We start from the raw sequence: 16941 nt of genomic DNA, 5'->3' as shown, positions 1-16941 counted from the left end.
TGTGACAGACAAGATCTGTACTTGGTTTTTATAATGTTGATTATAAATCCCCTCTCACAAGCTGCACTGCTTAAAGGCAGTGTAAGAGACAGCTTTACCACCTTGTTGATGTTGGAGTAAGCATCTGGGTTACTTGTATTTACTATTTGGACCAAGTCATACACTGCTTTAAGCACATCCATTCTGTCACAGTGGTATCTTTGTCAAGTTGCAAGGTGGCCTCATATTTCTTGAGAATGCTGCAAACTGTTGTGTTTCCAAAACTGTGGAGGTCTTGCATTTCCTGAGGCCATGTTGAAGGATCAAATACTAAGAAATGATCACATGACTTGAGGGAGTCATATCTGATTTCAAACTCTTCAATTAACCCCCTGAGTAAGTGTGTCTTGTCTCTGTCAGCATCAGCATTGGAAACTGTGTGTGCCCTGTGGCTTTCACCATCAAGCAGAAGTGTGAACTGTCCAATGGCCACCATGAGTTCATCCTTACATTCTCCAATGGTCAGCTTTTCCTTCTGAAACCTAATGGATGTGGTCTTCAAAATGTTGCAAATGTCAAGCATGTTTGACAGAAAGCACTGAAAATGCTCTGTGCAGATATGCTGCAAGTCACTGTTATCACTTGTAACCACTTGCATTTTAATGGCTGGCAATAGTCTTGATATTTTTAACAGTGTTTCATGCCTCCATGCAGACCATCTGATATTATGAAACTTACCCAGTTTCACAAAGGAGTTCCCATTTTCTTCACATAGCTTATTCAGTGCAGCAGTTTTTTGCTCCACCTTTTTGTAAATAAAACTGCAGCAGCTTGACCACAGAGCGATTAAATGTCTCACAGTAAGGAACGTTGCGATCAGCTGATTTCGCGCAATTCTCCAGTGTGTGTGCGGTGCACAGAATGTGCACAAGGGAGTCTCCAACCGCAGCAAGTTGCCGGAGTTTTGGCACAACGCCGTTGTAGATACCTACGTTGACAGCAGCCCCGTCTGTGCACACAGCGACCAACTTTGTTGTCCAGTCATCCAAGCCTGTGTCCTGGAAAAGTCTCACAAGTCCGTCTGTTATGGCCTGCGCGGTTCGGTCAGCACCCAATTCAATCAGTCCAATAAAGTCCGAAGTAAACTCTCCGTTGCTGGACACAGACACAATGTAAACGATTTCCTGCTCAGTTTTTGTGATGTCCTCAGATCCATCAAAAAGCAGCCCCCAAAATTCAGCAGACTGCAACTTGGCTCGTAACTCCCCGCTGATGGTGTGAGCGATGCTCTGCATGATCCGTGTGCCCCCTCCACGTGAATGATATGCACCTCCGACATTTACTCCTAGCCGCTTCAGTAAAGGAACATCCTCAGAATAGGAAGACATGGGACGTGCGTGTTTAGCTTTATGGAAGGCGAGGAAAAAAATATTAAACAGAGCTTGCCGCTGTTCTTCATTTAGCTTGTCTCGCCATCTGGCAAGTGGGCGACTGGACATTTATTCTCGGCTAGCTTGTTTAGCAATGGCTTGCGCCACATTAGTGTGCTCCTTGCTCTTTTCATGTTTGTCAAATAAAGGATGGTTGAAATTCTTTGAGCCTTTATAAAATGCACCTGTTTTGTCTGCTAGATGTGGATTTGAGAGGAAAATCTTGCACCACATTTCAGTGCGCTCATCATTAGCTTCAAGCCACTGCAAATCTTGGAGCCACTTTTCCGAAAAAAAAGTATTTTCTTCGGCTCTGGCTCCAGTTGGCGTTTCTTTGTAGGTGGCGAAACGCCAAAGAAGCTGCTTAATGTCTGTTGCTTTTTGGACATCCCTGACAGTAGTTGACAAGCAACATGTCATGTGTAAGGTTAGATGAGAAGATCGGTCAAGTACGCAAAGGCGCGTAGTAACACAAGTGGCATTATGCATTCCTGATTTTTGTCGCGCTTGCGTACCTGCGTACCAGTTATGTGCACCCCTGTTTATAACAGCAGTATATTGTGACACTTGTATTGTCATACAGTGGTTGCAGTACTGCGGGACTTGGTTGCAGCCATTGCTAGGCCTGACCTTTTCGTTTCGATGGGAAGTGTTGGGCTCGGCAGGGAGTACATTTTGGAGCGCTACGCCTTAAACCAATAGGAGCAGAGCTCCCCTATGGGGCGGAGCTCCACGATGTAGAACGATTAGTTACCGGAGTGTAACTCCAGTTCTATGAGTGGAGCGGAGCCCCATAGGACTTAAGGCCCTGCCGACCCTCTCTAGTCTCGCTGAAGATAAATATCTCGGGAGGCTGATTGAGGGGAGGCATCCCCTCTTATAGGGACACCTGTACTCCTATTGGCTGCAGGTGTGTGCATAATTTTGTCTCAGGCTGATACTGCCTTAGGGCAGAGGGTAAACCAATAGGAGCAGAGCTCCCCTATGGGGCGGAGCTCCACTCATAGAACTGGAGTTACACTCCGGTAACTAATCGTTCACGTGTTGTGTGTGCCTTTGAGTTTACTTGTCCTTGTCTGCCATCTAATGGACTATCGATGTTACATACCGTTCTATTAAGCAATTTCTGAAGCAATTTTTAAATTGCTAATAAACATTTTTTGACCACAGGTTAACTTATTAATGCAAATAATCAACAAATGTTCACACAGGTATGTGAATAATACAGTAGGAATGACAAGCCGCTAGTCACAGTGATTCGACAGAAAAAGTGCTCTTGAACTTAGTGAAACTTCAAACAGTTTCCCAACATAAGAAAAGAGACATGTAGTATCCTAGCTACTATATATTTTTTGTCACAATCAAACATGTAATTAAACATGCATAGGACCCTAATTATGTTTACAAAAGGCTAAAACAAGGACACTGCATGATGAAACTATGAGACTATTGACAACAGCATATGTCAATTTTTTTTAAAGAAATGACATGTCTACTAGTCTGGATAGCATTTGTTTTAATGATTAAAAAAGGGGGTTTGAACCTCATATAGTAATCATCAGTAACTCTGTTACAAATTTGAATAAATGGTCATTGGTCAAAATTAGACTGAAGGAGTGGGCATTACCAGGGCAGTATCATCAAAGTGAATTGTGTAATGGGTTTAGACCAGGTATATATTGGCACAAAAACACACATTTATAAATAATCTGACCAAAAATATCTACCTCACCTGTCATAAAGAATGGAAAAGAAATAAGTAAATCAATCAATAAATAAAAAGTATGAATATAAACAATATCATTTTGGAAGGTTTGTTGCTCTTTGTTTCACGTTTTCCCTACAACAGTGTCTTATTAAACTTAGTCAACTCCCGCTACCTTAAATAATCTTAAATAATCTTAAATAAACCATCAACCTTTAATCTTTAATCAAAGTTAACCTTGACACTTTTTCTTAAAGTTAAAGAATGTACTTTTCCTCATTCACATTCCAACTGAAACCTACTTAAAGCCATCTTAAGCCTTACACCACATTCCAACACCTTTACATAATCACTCCCTCTTCACTCCCCCTTTACCTCTTTAGGCTCCTTCCTTCCCCACCTTCTCTCCCTACCCAGGACTCCACTCCTCCCTCTTCCCTCCCTCTTTACCTCTCTAGGCTCCTTCCTTCCCCACCTTCTCTCCCTACCCAGGACTCCACTCCTCCCTCTTCCCTCCCCCTTTACCTCTCTAGGCTCCTTCCTTCCCCACCTTCTCTCCCTACCCAGGACTCTCACTCCTCCCTTTTCCCTCCCCCTTTACCTCTCCAGGCTCCTTCCCACCTTCCCTTCCCACCCCCACCCTCCACTCTTCCCCACACCGCCTCTCTCCAGGTGCAGGTGGAGGTCTAGGAGCTGATGATCTGTCCAGACCAGGTCTCATGCTTGCTTCCTGGGGCCAGGTGGGTGATGACCACCTCCACCGCCTGCATCTTCTGGTTCTTGGGGGGGATGGAACAGACTTTGTACGTGACCACGTCGCCTTCCATCGGAACATATTCTCCATCGATACTAATGAGGGAGATAATTATTATGAGAGAATGCAGACCTCTCTAGGTCTAGGACATTCAAGTTTAAATTATAATCTACAACAACAGACTTTGGGACCGACAAGTGTTATACCGCTAAGCGTTGTACATAATATCATATTTTATAATCACAATATACCTTATTGCTTTATCATACAATTCTAATCTTAATGCTTCAGAACAACTCACTCAGAGATGTGTGCAAAGATGTCCTCCCCACCGTTGGAGGGCTTTATAAAGCCATGACCCTGGGACCTGTAGAAGGTCCTGCACACGCCCTTATACACTGGGCCTGATCTGGCCCGCACCGTACTGAGAGAGGCACACAGCAGAGAAACGAAAAACATTAACCCATGCAGGCTATTCTCAGGGCTTGCATCCAAAATGGCTCCCTAATCCCTAATAGTGACCAGGTCACCCTCAAGGTCATGCACACACACACACACACACACACACACACACACACACCTACTACTTATACCACTACAGATTATTCCTACTCACGCTGAGTATGTACGGGTGCGTCTGGAGGGCAGAGGGCTGGGCAGCTCGCTTGGCATCAGGGGGGGTTTCCTCTCCGTCTCCCACACCCGACTTCCCTGCCTGAGGAAGAGGAAGGACAGGGAGAGGGGGGAGCGGGAGGAGCTCAGCGGCCGTGGGGGATTGGAGGGGGACGAGGGGTCTGAATCAGCCATCTCTGTGACGGTCCCACTGGGGGTGTGGAGCTCCGTGGGAGAAGCTGCCTCAGTCTCGGTTGGGTCACAGCTTGGGAGACAGGCCTAGACTGCCAGCATGATAAGGGTGATGGGTGGTGTGTCGGTGGTGGTGGTGGTGGTTTAGGATGTGTCTGGAAGGCGGGACAATGGAGGAGGTTGGTGGTTTCCTGGAAAGAGAGAAAGAGAGGAAGAGAGAGAGAAAAAAAGAGTGGAAGAAATAGAGAGAGAAATATATGAATAAATCTCTAAAATGGAAACGAACGTTAGGGAATTAAAAAAGGAGAACAATCTTCTGAGAGAAGCCTTACTAGACATCCAAACTAGATCGATGAGGGAAAATCTAGTACTTACGGGTATTCAGGAAAAGGAGGGAGAAATAACAGAGAATGTTATGAAGGACTTCCTGCATACAGCGCTACAAATCCCACTCGAGGCTGTCGATAAAATCCAACTCGAACGTGTACATCGTTTCGGGAAAAAGAGGACAGAAATATGAGCGCCCAATCGTTGCCAAATTTGCTTTTTTTAAGGATAAAGCTATGGTGAAAAGCCTGGGAAAAAGACTTGCTGGCACGAAAATAGGCATGAATGATCAGTTCCCGAGGGAGATTGTAGAAAGGCGCAAAGTTCTGTATCCAATCTTCAAGGAAAACAGATTAAAAGGGAAACGTGTTGCACTAGTGGTGGATAAATTATATATTGACAACCAAATGTTCAGAGACACAAAGACTACTCCATGGCTATTCTAAAAGTTGTATTAGAGGAGTCAAATATTGGAGCACCTGATACTAGCAATGATAGGGATTGTAATATTAAATAACATTTATAGTAAGTATAGTATTTTATAAAAGGATAAAACGATATAACAAGCAGAATAATACATATTTAAATACAAATAATTAGAACATGGCCTTTTTGGCGGGAGGTTGTTGTTTTGGCGGATGGTTGTTGTGGTTGGTCCTGTGTTCTCTCTGGCGTCCTTTCCCCCTTGCGGCAGATGTGGATGCGGGTGCGTTTGCACGCTCGGCCCATTTCTTCCCCAGTCAACCATGTGGTGTGCATTTTTGTGTTTGAAAAGGTGCGGCGTTAAGTGAGTGAGAGGGGAAATGGTTGCATATCCCAGAGCCGACCGGGGGTCTATGAGCAGGGGTACAGAGAGAGAGCTTTCAATTTTATGTAGATGAGGGATATACATTTTTAAATATAGTATACATCTAATCTAATTTTTCATTGTCCTATCATGATGGAAAGATCCCTAACCCTATAACCTGGACACCCACCTGAGCAACCCATACACCAAAGAGAAGTTCCCATCTCTTTTATGGACCTGCTGTGAATATGCAGCCTAAACAGAGAAATAAATACGGTCAGAGACCTACTTGAGCAGCACCGCCCCCTCAAGATTCTGAGCCTGCCTGGCAGGGTTGGTCCTACAAAGCCAGAGCCCCCTGATGGGAGAGCATAATATACAAGGAAATTCTCAAAGCTGCTAATGAGAACCTTGACGACCTTTTACCTAGCCGGTGGGGATTCCGGTGGGGTACGCCCACCCAGGTAGTGGCAGTGCTGGCAACACTGGCTGCAGTAACCCATGGGGAGGGGGTCACACTCGGACAATCAGAGAGGGGGTTTATCATTGTAGCCCAGGTGGCACAAAATAATCAAAGGTCTGATCGCATGGAGATGCTTGGGAAAATGGTTACAACAGGGGATCAGAGTGTTTGTGTCTCAGGTGAAGAGGGTGATCTGATCTCCATCACCTAGGACTTGACATAGATTAAGTAGATTAATCAAATCTCACATTGTTATCAATTTCTACTCAATCTGCATGCTTTCTCAGTCAGCTTTAACTGTATGTGCACTCGTAGATCAAGTTATTTCTCGAGTTGGGCTCTGGGATATAAAAGCTGTTGAGTATCTGTTTTTATGGTGGACTGTGGAGGGGGGGGGTTGAGTGTGTTGGAGTATGTGAGTATGTGCGTGTGTGCTTGTCTGGCATCTGTTGTGGGGGGGTGGGGATGTTGGGGGAGGGGGTATGGGATGGACCGCGGGAATTATTTGCTGGGATAATAATTGCTTGTCAATGAATTAAATGTAATACAATGGCAATCCGGGTTATATGTTAGAATCCTACGCGTTAACTGCCGACATTATTACGCATATTAATTGATAATGATGGAAAATAGGATATGCATAATTAAAAAAAAAAATAGTTATATAGAGATATATATATAGAGGTGAAAGCATTGGAAATGCTTTTGGCGGTTAATCTGCTTCTGTTTTGTGGGTGGCACTATGTGCTGTTTTCGATGGATGGGTCCTGGCCTCTCGGGGCCTTAGGGAGACGGAGGGACGTGGGTGGGATGCTGATCACTGGGATGACGGCTCAACTTGGGATGGGGAGGGGCTTTAGCGGGGGAATTAGTGGAGAACAATTGAAGGGTTACTCCGTAGCAATGCAAATATCACGGTACAGCTATATGGACACTCAATCATTACGCTATTTTTTATTGGTAAATTTACAAACATATATAATGATAAATAGACTTGAAACTTGTATCTCATTATGGTGTATGGTGAAATAAGTATAGCCAGTTATAATTGTAATGGCTTAGCTGATAATAACAAAAGAAGAACAATATTTACATGGCTCAAAGAGAAGGAATATAATATCTATTGTATACAGGAAACTCATTCAACAATTCGAGATGAAGTAGCGTGGAAAAAAGAATGGGGGAAATATACTTCTCCCATGGGCAAAGAAATTCAAAAGGGGTGATGATATTAATTAATAGTAATTTCGATCCGAATGTGCAAATTGTACAAATAGATACACAAGGTAGATGGATTATTTTAAATATGTTATTGGACCATAAACAGATATGGCTCATTAACCTTTACGGACCAAATAATGATGATCCACAATTCTTTGACAATATATATAATAAATTATCAAGCCTGCAAGCAACTCAAGACAATATTATTATGGTGGGGGATTATAATACTGTTTTAAATAGCTCAATGGACCGTAAAGGAAATCACACCACAAACAATCACCCACATGCTCTTAAGGAAATTGTGAATGTCATGGATACATTAGAACTAGTAGATATATGGAGGCTTAAATATACTGATCTAGTGAGATATACATGGCGGAGACTGAATCAAGCTAGTCGTCTTGACTTCTTTCTTATCTCATTCTCGTTGGCACCAAAAGTAAAAAAAGTGTTGATAGGGGACAGAATGCGGTTAGACCATCATATAATAGGCATATACATTACTCTTACTGAATTTCCACGTGGGCGAGGATATTGGAAATTTAATCAAAGCCTATTGGATGATAATTTATTTATAATTAGAACAAAGGAATTTATAACTGATTTTTTCCAACATAACATAGGTACAGCGAATCCCCTTATTGTATGGGACACCTTTAAATGTGCCTTTAGAGGCCATGCAATTCAGTACTCATCTCGAAAACAAAAGCAATTTAGGTCAAAAGAGTTTATACTAAGAAAGGAAATAGAAAGTCTAACAGAACAGATAGATGGCAATAAAAACTGTAACATAGAGGCTCAGAATAAATTAGAGGAAAAACAAAAAGAAATGGAGAAACTTATTCAAGAAAGATCAAGTGTAATATATTATAAAAATAAAGCAAACTGGATGGAATATGGGGAAAAATGCACAAAATTCTTTTTTAATCTTCAACATAGGAATGCTACCAAAAATAACTTAATGAAACTGGTTACAATTGACGGAATCACCCATAATTCACCAAATGACATTTTGAAGGAAGAAACAAAGTACTTTAAGCATATGTTTTCTTTTCAGTCGCCTCCATCTCCTCTAACTGAAGCTAATTGTAGAGATTTTTTTTCTATTGATAATGTCAAATTAACAGCCACACAGAAAGACTCATGTGAAGGTGAAATTACAGAGGAGGAACTTCTGGATGCAATTAAAGACTTTAAGTCTGGGAAAACTCCAGGGTTGGATGGCATACCAGTCGAGGTATACCAAACCTTTTTTGATATACTAAGAGGACCGTTATTAGCATGTTTTAACCACTCCTATGTAAATGGTAGATTATCTGACACTCAAGAAGAAGGACTGATCTCATTATTACTGAAACAGGATACAAGTGGAAAATATAAAGATCCAGTCCATTTACAAAATTGGAGGCCCCTTACACTTCAGTGTTGTGATGCAAAAATCCTAGCAAAATGTATAGCGCATAGAATTAAAAAGGTATTGTCGGATATTATTCATTCTAATCAGACAGGTTTTTTACATGGAAGATACATTGGAGATAATATAAGGCAAGTATTGGAAACATTAGAACACTATGGAAAATATGGGAAACCAGGCCTGCTATTCATAGCAGACTTCGAAAAGGCATTTGATAAAGTTCGACTGGGGTTTATATATAAATGCCTGGAGCATTTCAATTTTGGAGAATCTCTTATAAAATGGGTCAAAATCATGTATAGTAACCCTAGGTGTAAAATAGTAAATAATGGCTATTTCTCCGAAAGTTTTAAACTGTCAAGAGGAGTGAAACAAGGTTGTCCACTATCGGCATATCTATTTATTGTGGCCATCGAGATGTTAGCTATTAAAATCAGATCCAATAATAATATCAGAGGATTAGAAATACAGGGCTTAAAAACAAAGGTGTCATTGTACGCTGATGATTCATGTTTTTTTTTTTAATCCACAACTAGAATCCCTCCACAGCCTCATAGAGGATCTAGATACATTTTCTAACCTCTCTGGATTACAACCAAATTATGACAAATGTACTATATTACGTATTGGATCACTAAAAAATAAAAATTTTACATTACCATGTAGTTTACCAATAAAATGGTCTGATGGTGATGTGGATATACTCGGAATACATATCCCAAAGGAAATAAATGATCTCACTTCAATAAATTTTAATAGAAAATTAGCAAAAATAGATAAGATCTTACTACCATGGAAAGGAAAATACCTGTCAATTTGTGGAAAAATCACCCTGATTAACTCATTAGTATTATCCCAGTTTACCTATTTGCTTATGGTCTTGCCTACGCCTAGCGAACAGTTTTTTAAATTATATGAGAAAAAAATATTCAATTTTATTTGGAACGGCAAGCCAGACAAAATTAAAAGAGCATATTTATATAATGAATATGAATTCGGAGGACAGAAATTATTAAATATTAAAGCATTAGACCTATCACTAAAGGCTTCAGTCATACAAAAGTTATACTTAAATCCGAACTGGTTCTCAAGCAAATTAGTAAGATTGTCTCACCCAATGTTCAAGAAAGGCCTTTTTCCCTTTATTCAGATTACAACCTCTCACTTTCAGTTATTTGAAAAGGAAATAATCTCCCAAATGTCACTATTTCTAAAACAAGCCATAGAAAGTTGGTTGCAATTTCAATTTAATCCTCCAGAAACGACAGAACAAATAATGCAACAAATATTGTGGTTAAATTCAAATATACTAATTGACAAAAAACCTTTATTTTTTGACAGAATGTTTAAAAAAGGTATAATCTTCGTAAATGATATCATCGGTAGGACTGGTGGAGTTATGACGCACATGCAGCTAACAAAAACATATGGAAATGTCTGCTCTACCCAAAATTACAACCAAATAATTGCAGCCTTACCGCAAAAATGGAAGAGGAAAGTGGAAGGGGGAGAAAGTAAGGAACTTGTCTGTCGGCCTTGCATTAAAGAACATAATTGGTTAAGGAAAACTGTGATAAATAAAAAAATATATCAGTTTCACTTAAGGACCAAAGGATTGACAGCCGTCCCATATAGATTGCAAAATAGTTGGGAAGAGATCTTTGATGTACCGATCCCATGGCATAGTGTTTATGAACTGACACGCAAAACGACACCGGATTCAAAAATTAGAATCTTTCAATTTAAATTATTATATAAAATTCTTGCTACCAATAGAATGTTATTTATATGGGGGATACAATCTTCCCAGCTCTGCAGATTTTGCTGTGAAGAGACGGAATCATTGGATCATTTGTTTTGGTTCTGTCCATTTGTAGCTTGTTTTTGGACACAGGTCCAGGAATGGCTAAAGGATTGCAATATTTACCTGGAACTAACCTTGCAGATAGTATTACTGGGTGATCTGAAAAGTCATAGTCAATCAATCAATAATATAATAATACTTTTAGCAAAACTGTTTATTTTTAATTCACAATCTGTAGAAGCAATGAGAATAGAAAGGTTCAGAACTTTTGTAAAACATCACAGTACGGTTGAAATATATATGGCAAATAGAAATCCTATATGGATGGTGTTAAGAGATAGATGGGAGGTATTGAATAGAGTTGAAGGATGGGACTAATAACAAATAACAACAAATAATAACAAATAATAACAATAATAACAAAGATAGCTAATAATGTAAAGCATACTGTGTCCATAATAAGTATATAGGTTGTATGTTGGGAGCTTTTGGGAAAGAGCACAGTTAGAAAGATATGGCATATAGAAGCAAACCGGATGGACATCATGAAAATGATCGGAGAGGTTGAGAGTAGAAGTAGTTCAGGAGCAAAAAAAAAGTTTAAAAAAAAAAAAATATATATATATATATATATATATATGTATGTATATATATATAATAGAATTATTGTAAAAGTAACTCTGTCCATAAGGTGTAGATAGTGAGTATAGACCGGAAGTAGAGGCCTGGGCATTGTTGTTCACTAATTTACTCCAAGTAGGGAAAGGATGGTGGGGTTGAAAAGTAATAAAGGGGAGTATATATATAAAAAAATAAAAAAAACATTTACATTGATAGAAGATACAATCTATCTGCAATATTAAGCTGATCCATTCCCCCCAAAAAAAAATATATATATATATATATATATGAATAAATCCTCAAAGACTGCAAAACAATAACAAGGAGGGACAACAACAACAACACAACAACAACAACAACAACAACACAACCACAACACAACAACAACAACAACAACAACAACAACAACAACAGAACAACACGCTCAGTGAAATAACAATAACACAGTGATTTGGTTTGAAGGACCAACACTGATTTCACTGGTTTGTAAACATCTGTCTATATAACATAGCCTCGCCGGCAGAGCCTTAGCGCCAATAATGAATACATTATTATAATACTAAACCCCCCCTCCGCCCGCCCCAGATAGTCACATAGAGCTAGGTAGAATTACGTTATTGCGCTTATCATGTATTGCGTATTCAGACATCAAACACTTTGAACAGACTGAGGCAGCGCAACCAGCAGATTCTTTATAACTGAAAAAGCCCCAGACAATATCCAATTATTTTGCCATTGAGAGCATTGTTGTGTCATTCTGAGACTTATTACAATAGAAAAATTAAAACCTTACAATAACCTGGATGCATAGGTGTGCACACCCTCTTATAACTGGGGATGTGGCTGTGTTCAGAATTAAGCAATCACATTCAAACTCATGTTAAATAGAAGTCATTACACACCTGCCATCATTTAAAGTGACTCTGATTAATCACAAATAAAGTTCAGCTGTTCTAGTAGGATTTTCCTGACATTTTATTAGATGCATCTCAGAGCAATAGGCATGGTCCACAGAGAGCTTCCAAGGCATCAGAGGGATCTCATTGTTGAAAGATATCAGTCGTAAGGGTACAAAATAATTTCCAAAGCATTACATATACCATGGAACACAGTGAAGACAGTCATCATCAAGTGGAGAAAATATGGCACAACAGAGACATTACCAAGAACTGGACATCCCTCCAAAATTTATGAAAAGACGAGAAAACATGTCAGGGAGGCTTCCAAGAGGCCTACAACAACATTAAAGGAACTGCAGGAATTTCTGGTAAGTACTGGCTGTGTGCTACATGTGACAACAATCTCCCGTATTCTTCATATGAATGGGGTACGGTGGCAAGACGGAAGCCTTTTCTTACAAAGAAAAACATCCAAGTCCGGCTGAAGTTTGCAAAAACAAACATCAAGTCCCCCAAAAGCACGTGGGAAAATGTGTTATGGTCTGATGAAACCAAGGTTTAACTTTTTGGCCATAATTCCAAAAGGTATGTTTGGCGCAAAAACAACACTGCACATCACCCAAAGAACACCATACCCACAGTGAAGCATGGTGGTGGCAGCATCATGCTTTGGGGCTGTTTTTCTTCAGCTGGAACCGGGCCTTAGTCAGGGTGGAGGGAATTATGAACAGTTCCAAATACCAGGCAATTTTGGCACAAAACCTTCAGGCGTCCGTTAGAAAGCTGAAGATGAAGAGGAAGTTCACCTTTCAGCACGACAACGACCCAAAGCACACATCCAAATCCACAAAAGCATGGCTTCACCAGAAGAAGATTCACGTTTTGGAATGGCCCAGCCAGAGCCCAGACCTGAATCCAATTGAACATCTCTGGGGTGATCTGAAGAGGGCTGTGCACAGGAGATGTCCTCGCAATCTGACAGATTTGGAGCGCTTTTGCAAAGAAGAGTGGGCAAATATTGCCACGTCAAGATGTGCCATGCTAATAGACTCCTACCCAAAAAGACTGAGTGCTGTAATAAAATCAAAAGGTGCTTCAACAAAGTATTAGTTTAAGGGTGTGCACACTTATGCAACCAGGTTATTGTGAGTTTTTTTTTTGTGTTTTTTTTTTCCCCTCAAAGATTTCAGTTTGTTTTTCAATTGAATTGTTCACGTTATAGGTCACATTAAAGGTGGAAAAAGTTCTGACATGATTTATCTTTGTCTCATTCTTTCACATCACAAAAACCTGGCATTTTAACAGGGGTGTGTAGACTTTTTATATCCACTGTAAATATAGCTACCTGCATGGTGGAGTAGAGTCTGCCCTATATTGACTGGAGGGTCAGGGTGGAGACAGGGTGATGACCAGGGTTTGAGGAGGGTGGTATGGAATCATAATGATCCAATAAAGAGGAATAGGCACTTGCTATTCTTTATTGGTAAGAGGCGGTGTAATCTCTTATCCCAAAACTCATTTAGGAGCAAGGGATTAATAGTGTCCCCCATCCATGTGTCAAAGAAAGATGGCAGGTTTTATTCTGATGACAATGTCACGTAGGCTGGTGGAATGTTGACTTGAAGGTGTACACACATCTGTCACAATTTGACACAGAAAAAATACACTGTTTGAAAACTGTTATTGACGAAATATTGGCTACTAAATGATACATTGATAACTACTTTAATCTAACAATACAGTTTATCCATTCGTACGTGTCTCATGAGGAGCATTTCATATATACAGCTTGTAAAAGTAGTGAGTGTGACTGTAAGCCTATTAAAGAGAGAATGGGATTATAAACTGTAAAATGATATCTGGGTCGTTTTGGAGCACTGTAAACCCCAGGGCGGACCGGGGTGGCTTCAACTAGACAGAAAGGCTGTCCCAACTCGCCTTCCACCTCCCAAAATCAGCTGGGCACTGTGGCTGTTTGTCATTAGCATCATCAGCATGGGAGACACGTAAATATTCAGTACACTACACACACAGACAGTGACACTCACGACGCCGCTCATTTCTGGCCGCCTTTAATTTGTCTAATCCTTTTAACTTTAAAATGCCCTTCTCTAAGATAGAATGAGGTCTAGGCTCTCACTCGATCCCCAAATTAAACCCATCATTAAATCTTGATTCCAGAAGATTGTCATGTGTAGCATACCAGCTGAGACAACAGGAGAATACATTGATCGCTCAAAATAAGGTAGAAGCGGCACAAAACGTAAAATGTTTAAAGGCTAGCCTACTCATCACAAAAGATTAATCAACATAACAGTTTACATAGAATATAAACATTTCAACTGGATGGTAAATTGTAGATAAATAGGTCCGATAAGAAAATATATAGCCTAAAGCGCACTCTCAAACTGTAGGCTATTGATTTATCGAGCTCTTACCGTAAAATGTCAAGCTGTTTTCGTTCAAACGTGCAGATGTCTTGACTGTTATATAACGATAATTATATAATTAAATACAAATAAACCTGCACCGACATGTGGAGAGAATACCTATTGCTTGTGGCTGGCTGCGCGGCACTAGCTGGTCTGTCTGGATGATGAGGGCGTAAAATGAATAGGTTAAAGAAAAGAGAGAAGGAAACAGTGCGAGGGTACGGGGGTTACTGTGGGGATACAATGAAGACAGCAGGTGCTTCTATGTTTTGTATATTGTAATAGGCCAGGCGGCTATAAATTCCTAGTAGTCCTAATCATAGAAGAAGTAGGCTAACACGTGATCTGTGGTCTACCGAATGGTGAACATCGGTGAGCTATGATCAAATAAATATTGTTGGAAAAACAACATCCAACTGTATGAGAGCAGTCAGATAAGATTCTGATCTATTCACTGTGAGTGAAAACATTTAACATGATAGGTCTGTGAGACCATAGGGACTTCTAGAGTAGGGAGTCAAATACATTTTGCACCGGGGCCGCATTCGGTCTTCAACGAGGGCCGGACGGAGGGCCGCTCTGGAAATATGTTATATTTCCTCGCCGTCAAAATCGGCAAAAAAAATAGTCCTCTATCCATCGGTTTTTAAATGTTCGATTCTCCCAGTGTCACGCCCTGGCTCTGGGGACTCTTATATTGTTGAGCCAGGGTGTGGATTTTCTATGTGTGATTTTCTATGTTTTGTTCTAGTTCGTGTTTTCTATGTTGGCCAGGGTGGTTCCCAATCAGAGGCAGCTGATTCTCGTTGTCTCTGATTGGGGATCATACTTAGGCAGCTTGTTTGGCACTGTTTATTGTGGGATCTTGTTCCGTAAGGTTTGTTTTGGTGTGTTAACCTAGGACTTCACGTATTGTTTGGTTTGTTAGTGTTGTGTACTAAATAAAAGATGTACGCATATCACGCTGCACCTTGGTCCGCTGTTTATAACGATCGTGACAGAAGATCCCACCAAAGGAGGACCAAGCAGCGTGTCCAGGAACAGACAGCCTGGACTTGGGAGGAGATCCTGGACGGGAAGTGATCCTGGACTTGGGACGAGATTCAAGCCGGAATGGATCGCCGTCCTTGGGAGGAGACTGTGGAGGCGCGCTACAGAGAGGAGCAGCGGCAACGCAGAGGGTACCGGCCGAGGAGGAAGCCCGAGAGACAGCCCCAATAAAAAAATTTGGGGGGGCTAAAAGGGTGGTTGGCGGAGCCTAGAGGTAGAGCAGAGCCAACTCCCCGTACTCAGGCTAGGGAGCGTGAGACTGGGCAGGCTCCGTGTTATGCGGAGCCACGTACTGTGCCGCGAGTGTTCCGGCACAGTCCTGTACGTCCTGTGCTAGCACCACGCACGTGTCGTGCTAAGGTGGGCATGCCCCGGATATCCTGCGCCAGTGCCACGTGCTGTAGCGCCAGTACGAGTGCACAGCCCTGTACGTCCTGTGCTGATGCCTCACACGTATTGTGTGGAGATAGGCATTCAGCCAGGACGGGTTGTGTCAGCTCTCCGCTCCAGACCTCCAGTCCGCCGTCACAGTCCGGCCCGGCCCGTTCCGGCTCCCCGCACCAAGCCAGTGGTGCGTGTCGCCAGCCCGGTCCGGCCTGTTCCTGCTCCCCGCACCAAGCCAGTGGTGCGCGTTGCCAGCCCGGTCCGGCCTGTTCCTGCTCCCCGCACCAAGCCAGTGGTGCGCGTTGCCAGCCCGGTCCGGCCTGTTCCTGCTCCCCGCACCAAGCCAGTGGTGCGCGTCGCCAGCCCGGTCCGGCCTGTTCCTGCTCCCCGCACCAAGCCAGTGGTGCGCGTCGTCAGCCCGGTCCGGCCCGTTCCTGCTCCCCGCACCAAGCCAGTGGTGCGCGTCGTCAGCCCGGTCCGGCCCGTTCCTGCTCCCCGCACCAAGCCAGTGGTGCGCGTCGTCAGTCCAGCACGGTCCGTTTGGTTTGTTAGTGTTGTGTACGAAATAAAAGATGTACGCATATCACGCTGCGCCTTGGTCCGCTTCATCTAACGACGGTCGTGACACCCAGACTCTCCTGCTTTCATTTCGGTGATTATTAGCGAGCTGGACACAGTCAGGAAACGGTGAATGTAGGTCCATTATCATTTCTACACAGTTTCGATTTGGTTTTAGTCATTTAAAGTATAAGGAGTTATGTTTTACTCAAACCACCGCGGGCCGGATTGTTTTAAATGAAATATCCTTGGAATGTTCTCCAAACATTCACTAAAATCTGTAACAACCACCACAGAACATGCCCC

The 16941-nt window shown here is 41.8% G+C and overlaps 1 protein-coding gene across 1 annotated transcript; it reads right to left on the bottom strand.

The window, feature by feature from the left end:
- Positions 1-3728: 3728 nt before the first annotated feature.
- LOC121584427 (cold shock domain-containing protein C2-like) lies at positions 3729-14953 on the bottom strand. Its single transcript, XM_041900312.2, has 4 exons — positions 14650-14953; positions 4485-4863; positions 4170-4292; positions 3729-3963 (listed from the first exon to the last, which is right to left on the bottom strand). Exons 2-4 carry the CDS (start codon positions 4673-4675, stop codon positions 3801-3803), a joined length of 477 nt encoding a protein of 158 aa, XP_041756246.2. The 5' UTR covers positions 4676-4863; positions 14650-14953; the 3' UTR covers positions 3729-3800.
- Positions 14954-16941: the final 1988 nt, after the last annotated feature.

This window comes from Coregonus clupeaformis, chromosome 1 (assembly GCF_020615455.1).
Source record: "Coregonus clupeaformis isolate EN_2021a chromosome 1, ASM2061545v1, whole genome shotgun sequence".
Lineage (NCBI taxonomy): Eukaryota > Metazoa > Chordata > Actinopteri > Salmoniformes > Salmonidae > Coregonus > Coregonus clupeaformis.
Note: the sequence above shows the minus strand (reverse complement) of the source record. Positions and strands in the feature narration are given on the sequence as shown.

What these genes read in the sequence shown, in the direction of transcription:
- LOC121584427 (XM_041900312.2), bottom strand. Translation starts at nt 4,675, where the DNA reads ATGGCTGATTCAGACCCCTCGTCCCCCTCCAATCCCCCACGGCCGCTG. An exon ending in CGCACCCGTACATACTCAGC is followed by an intron (nt 4,293 to 4,484) that starts GTGAGTAGGAAT and finishes TGCCTCTCTCAG; the next exon opens with TACGGTGCGGGCCAGATCAG. An exon ending in ATCTTTGCACACATCTCTGA is followed by an intron (nt 3,964 to 4,169) that starts GTGAGTTGTTCT and finishes CTCCCTCATTAG; the next exon opens with TATCGATGGAGAATATGTTC.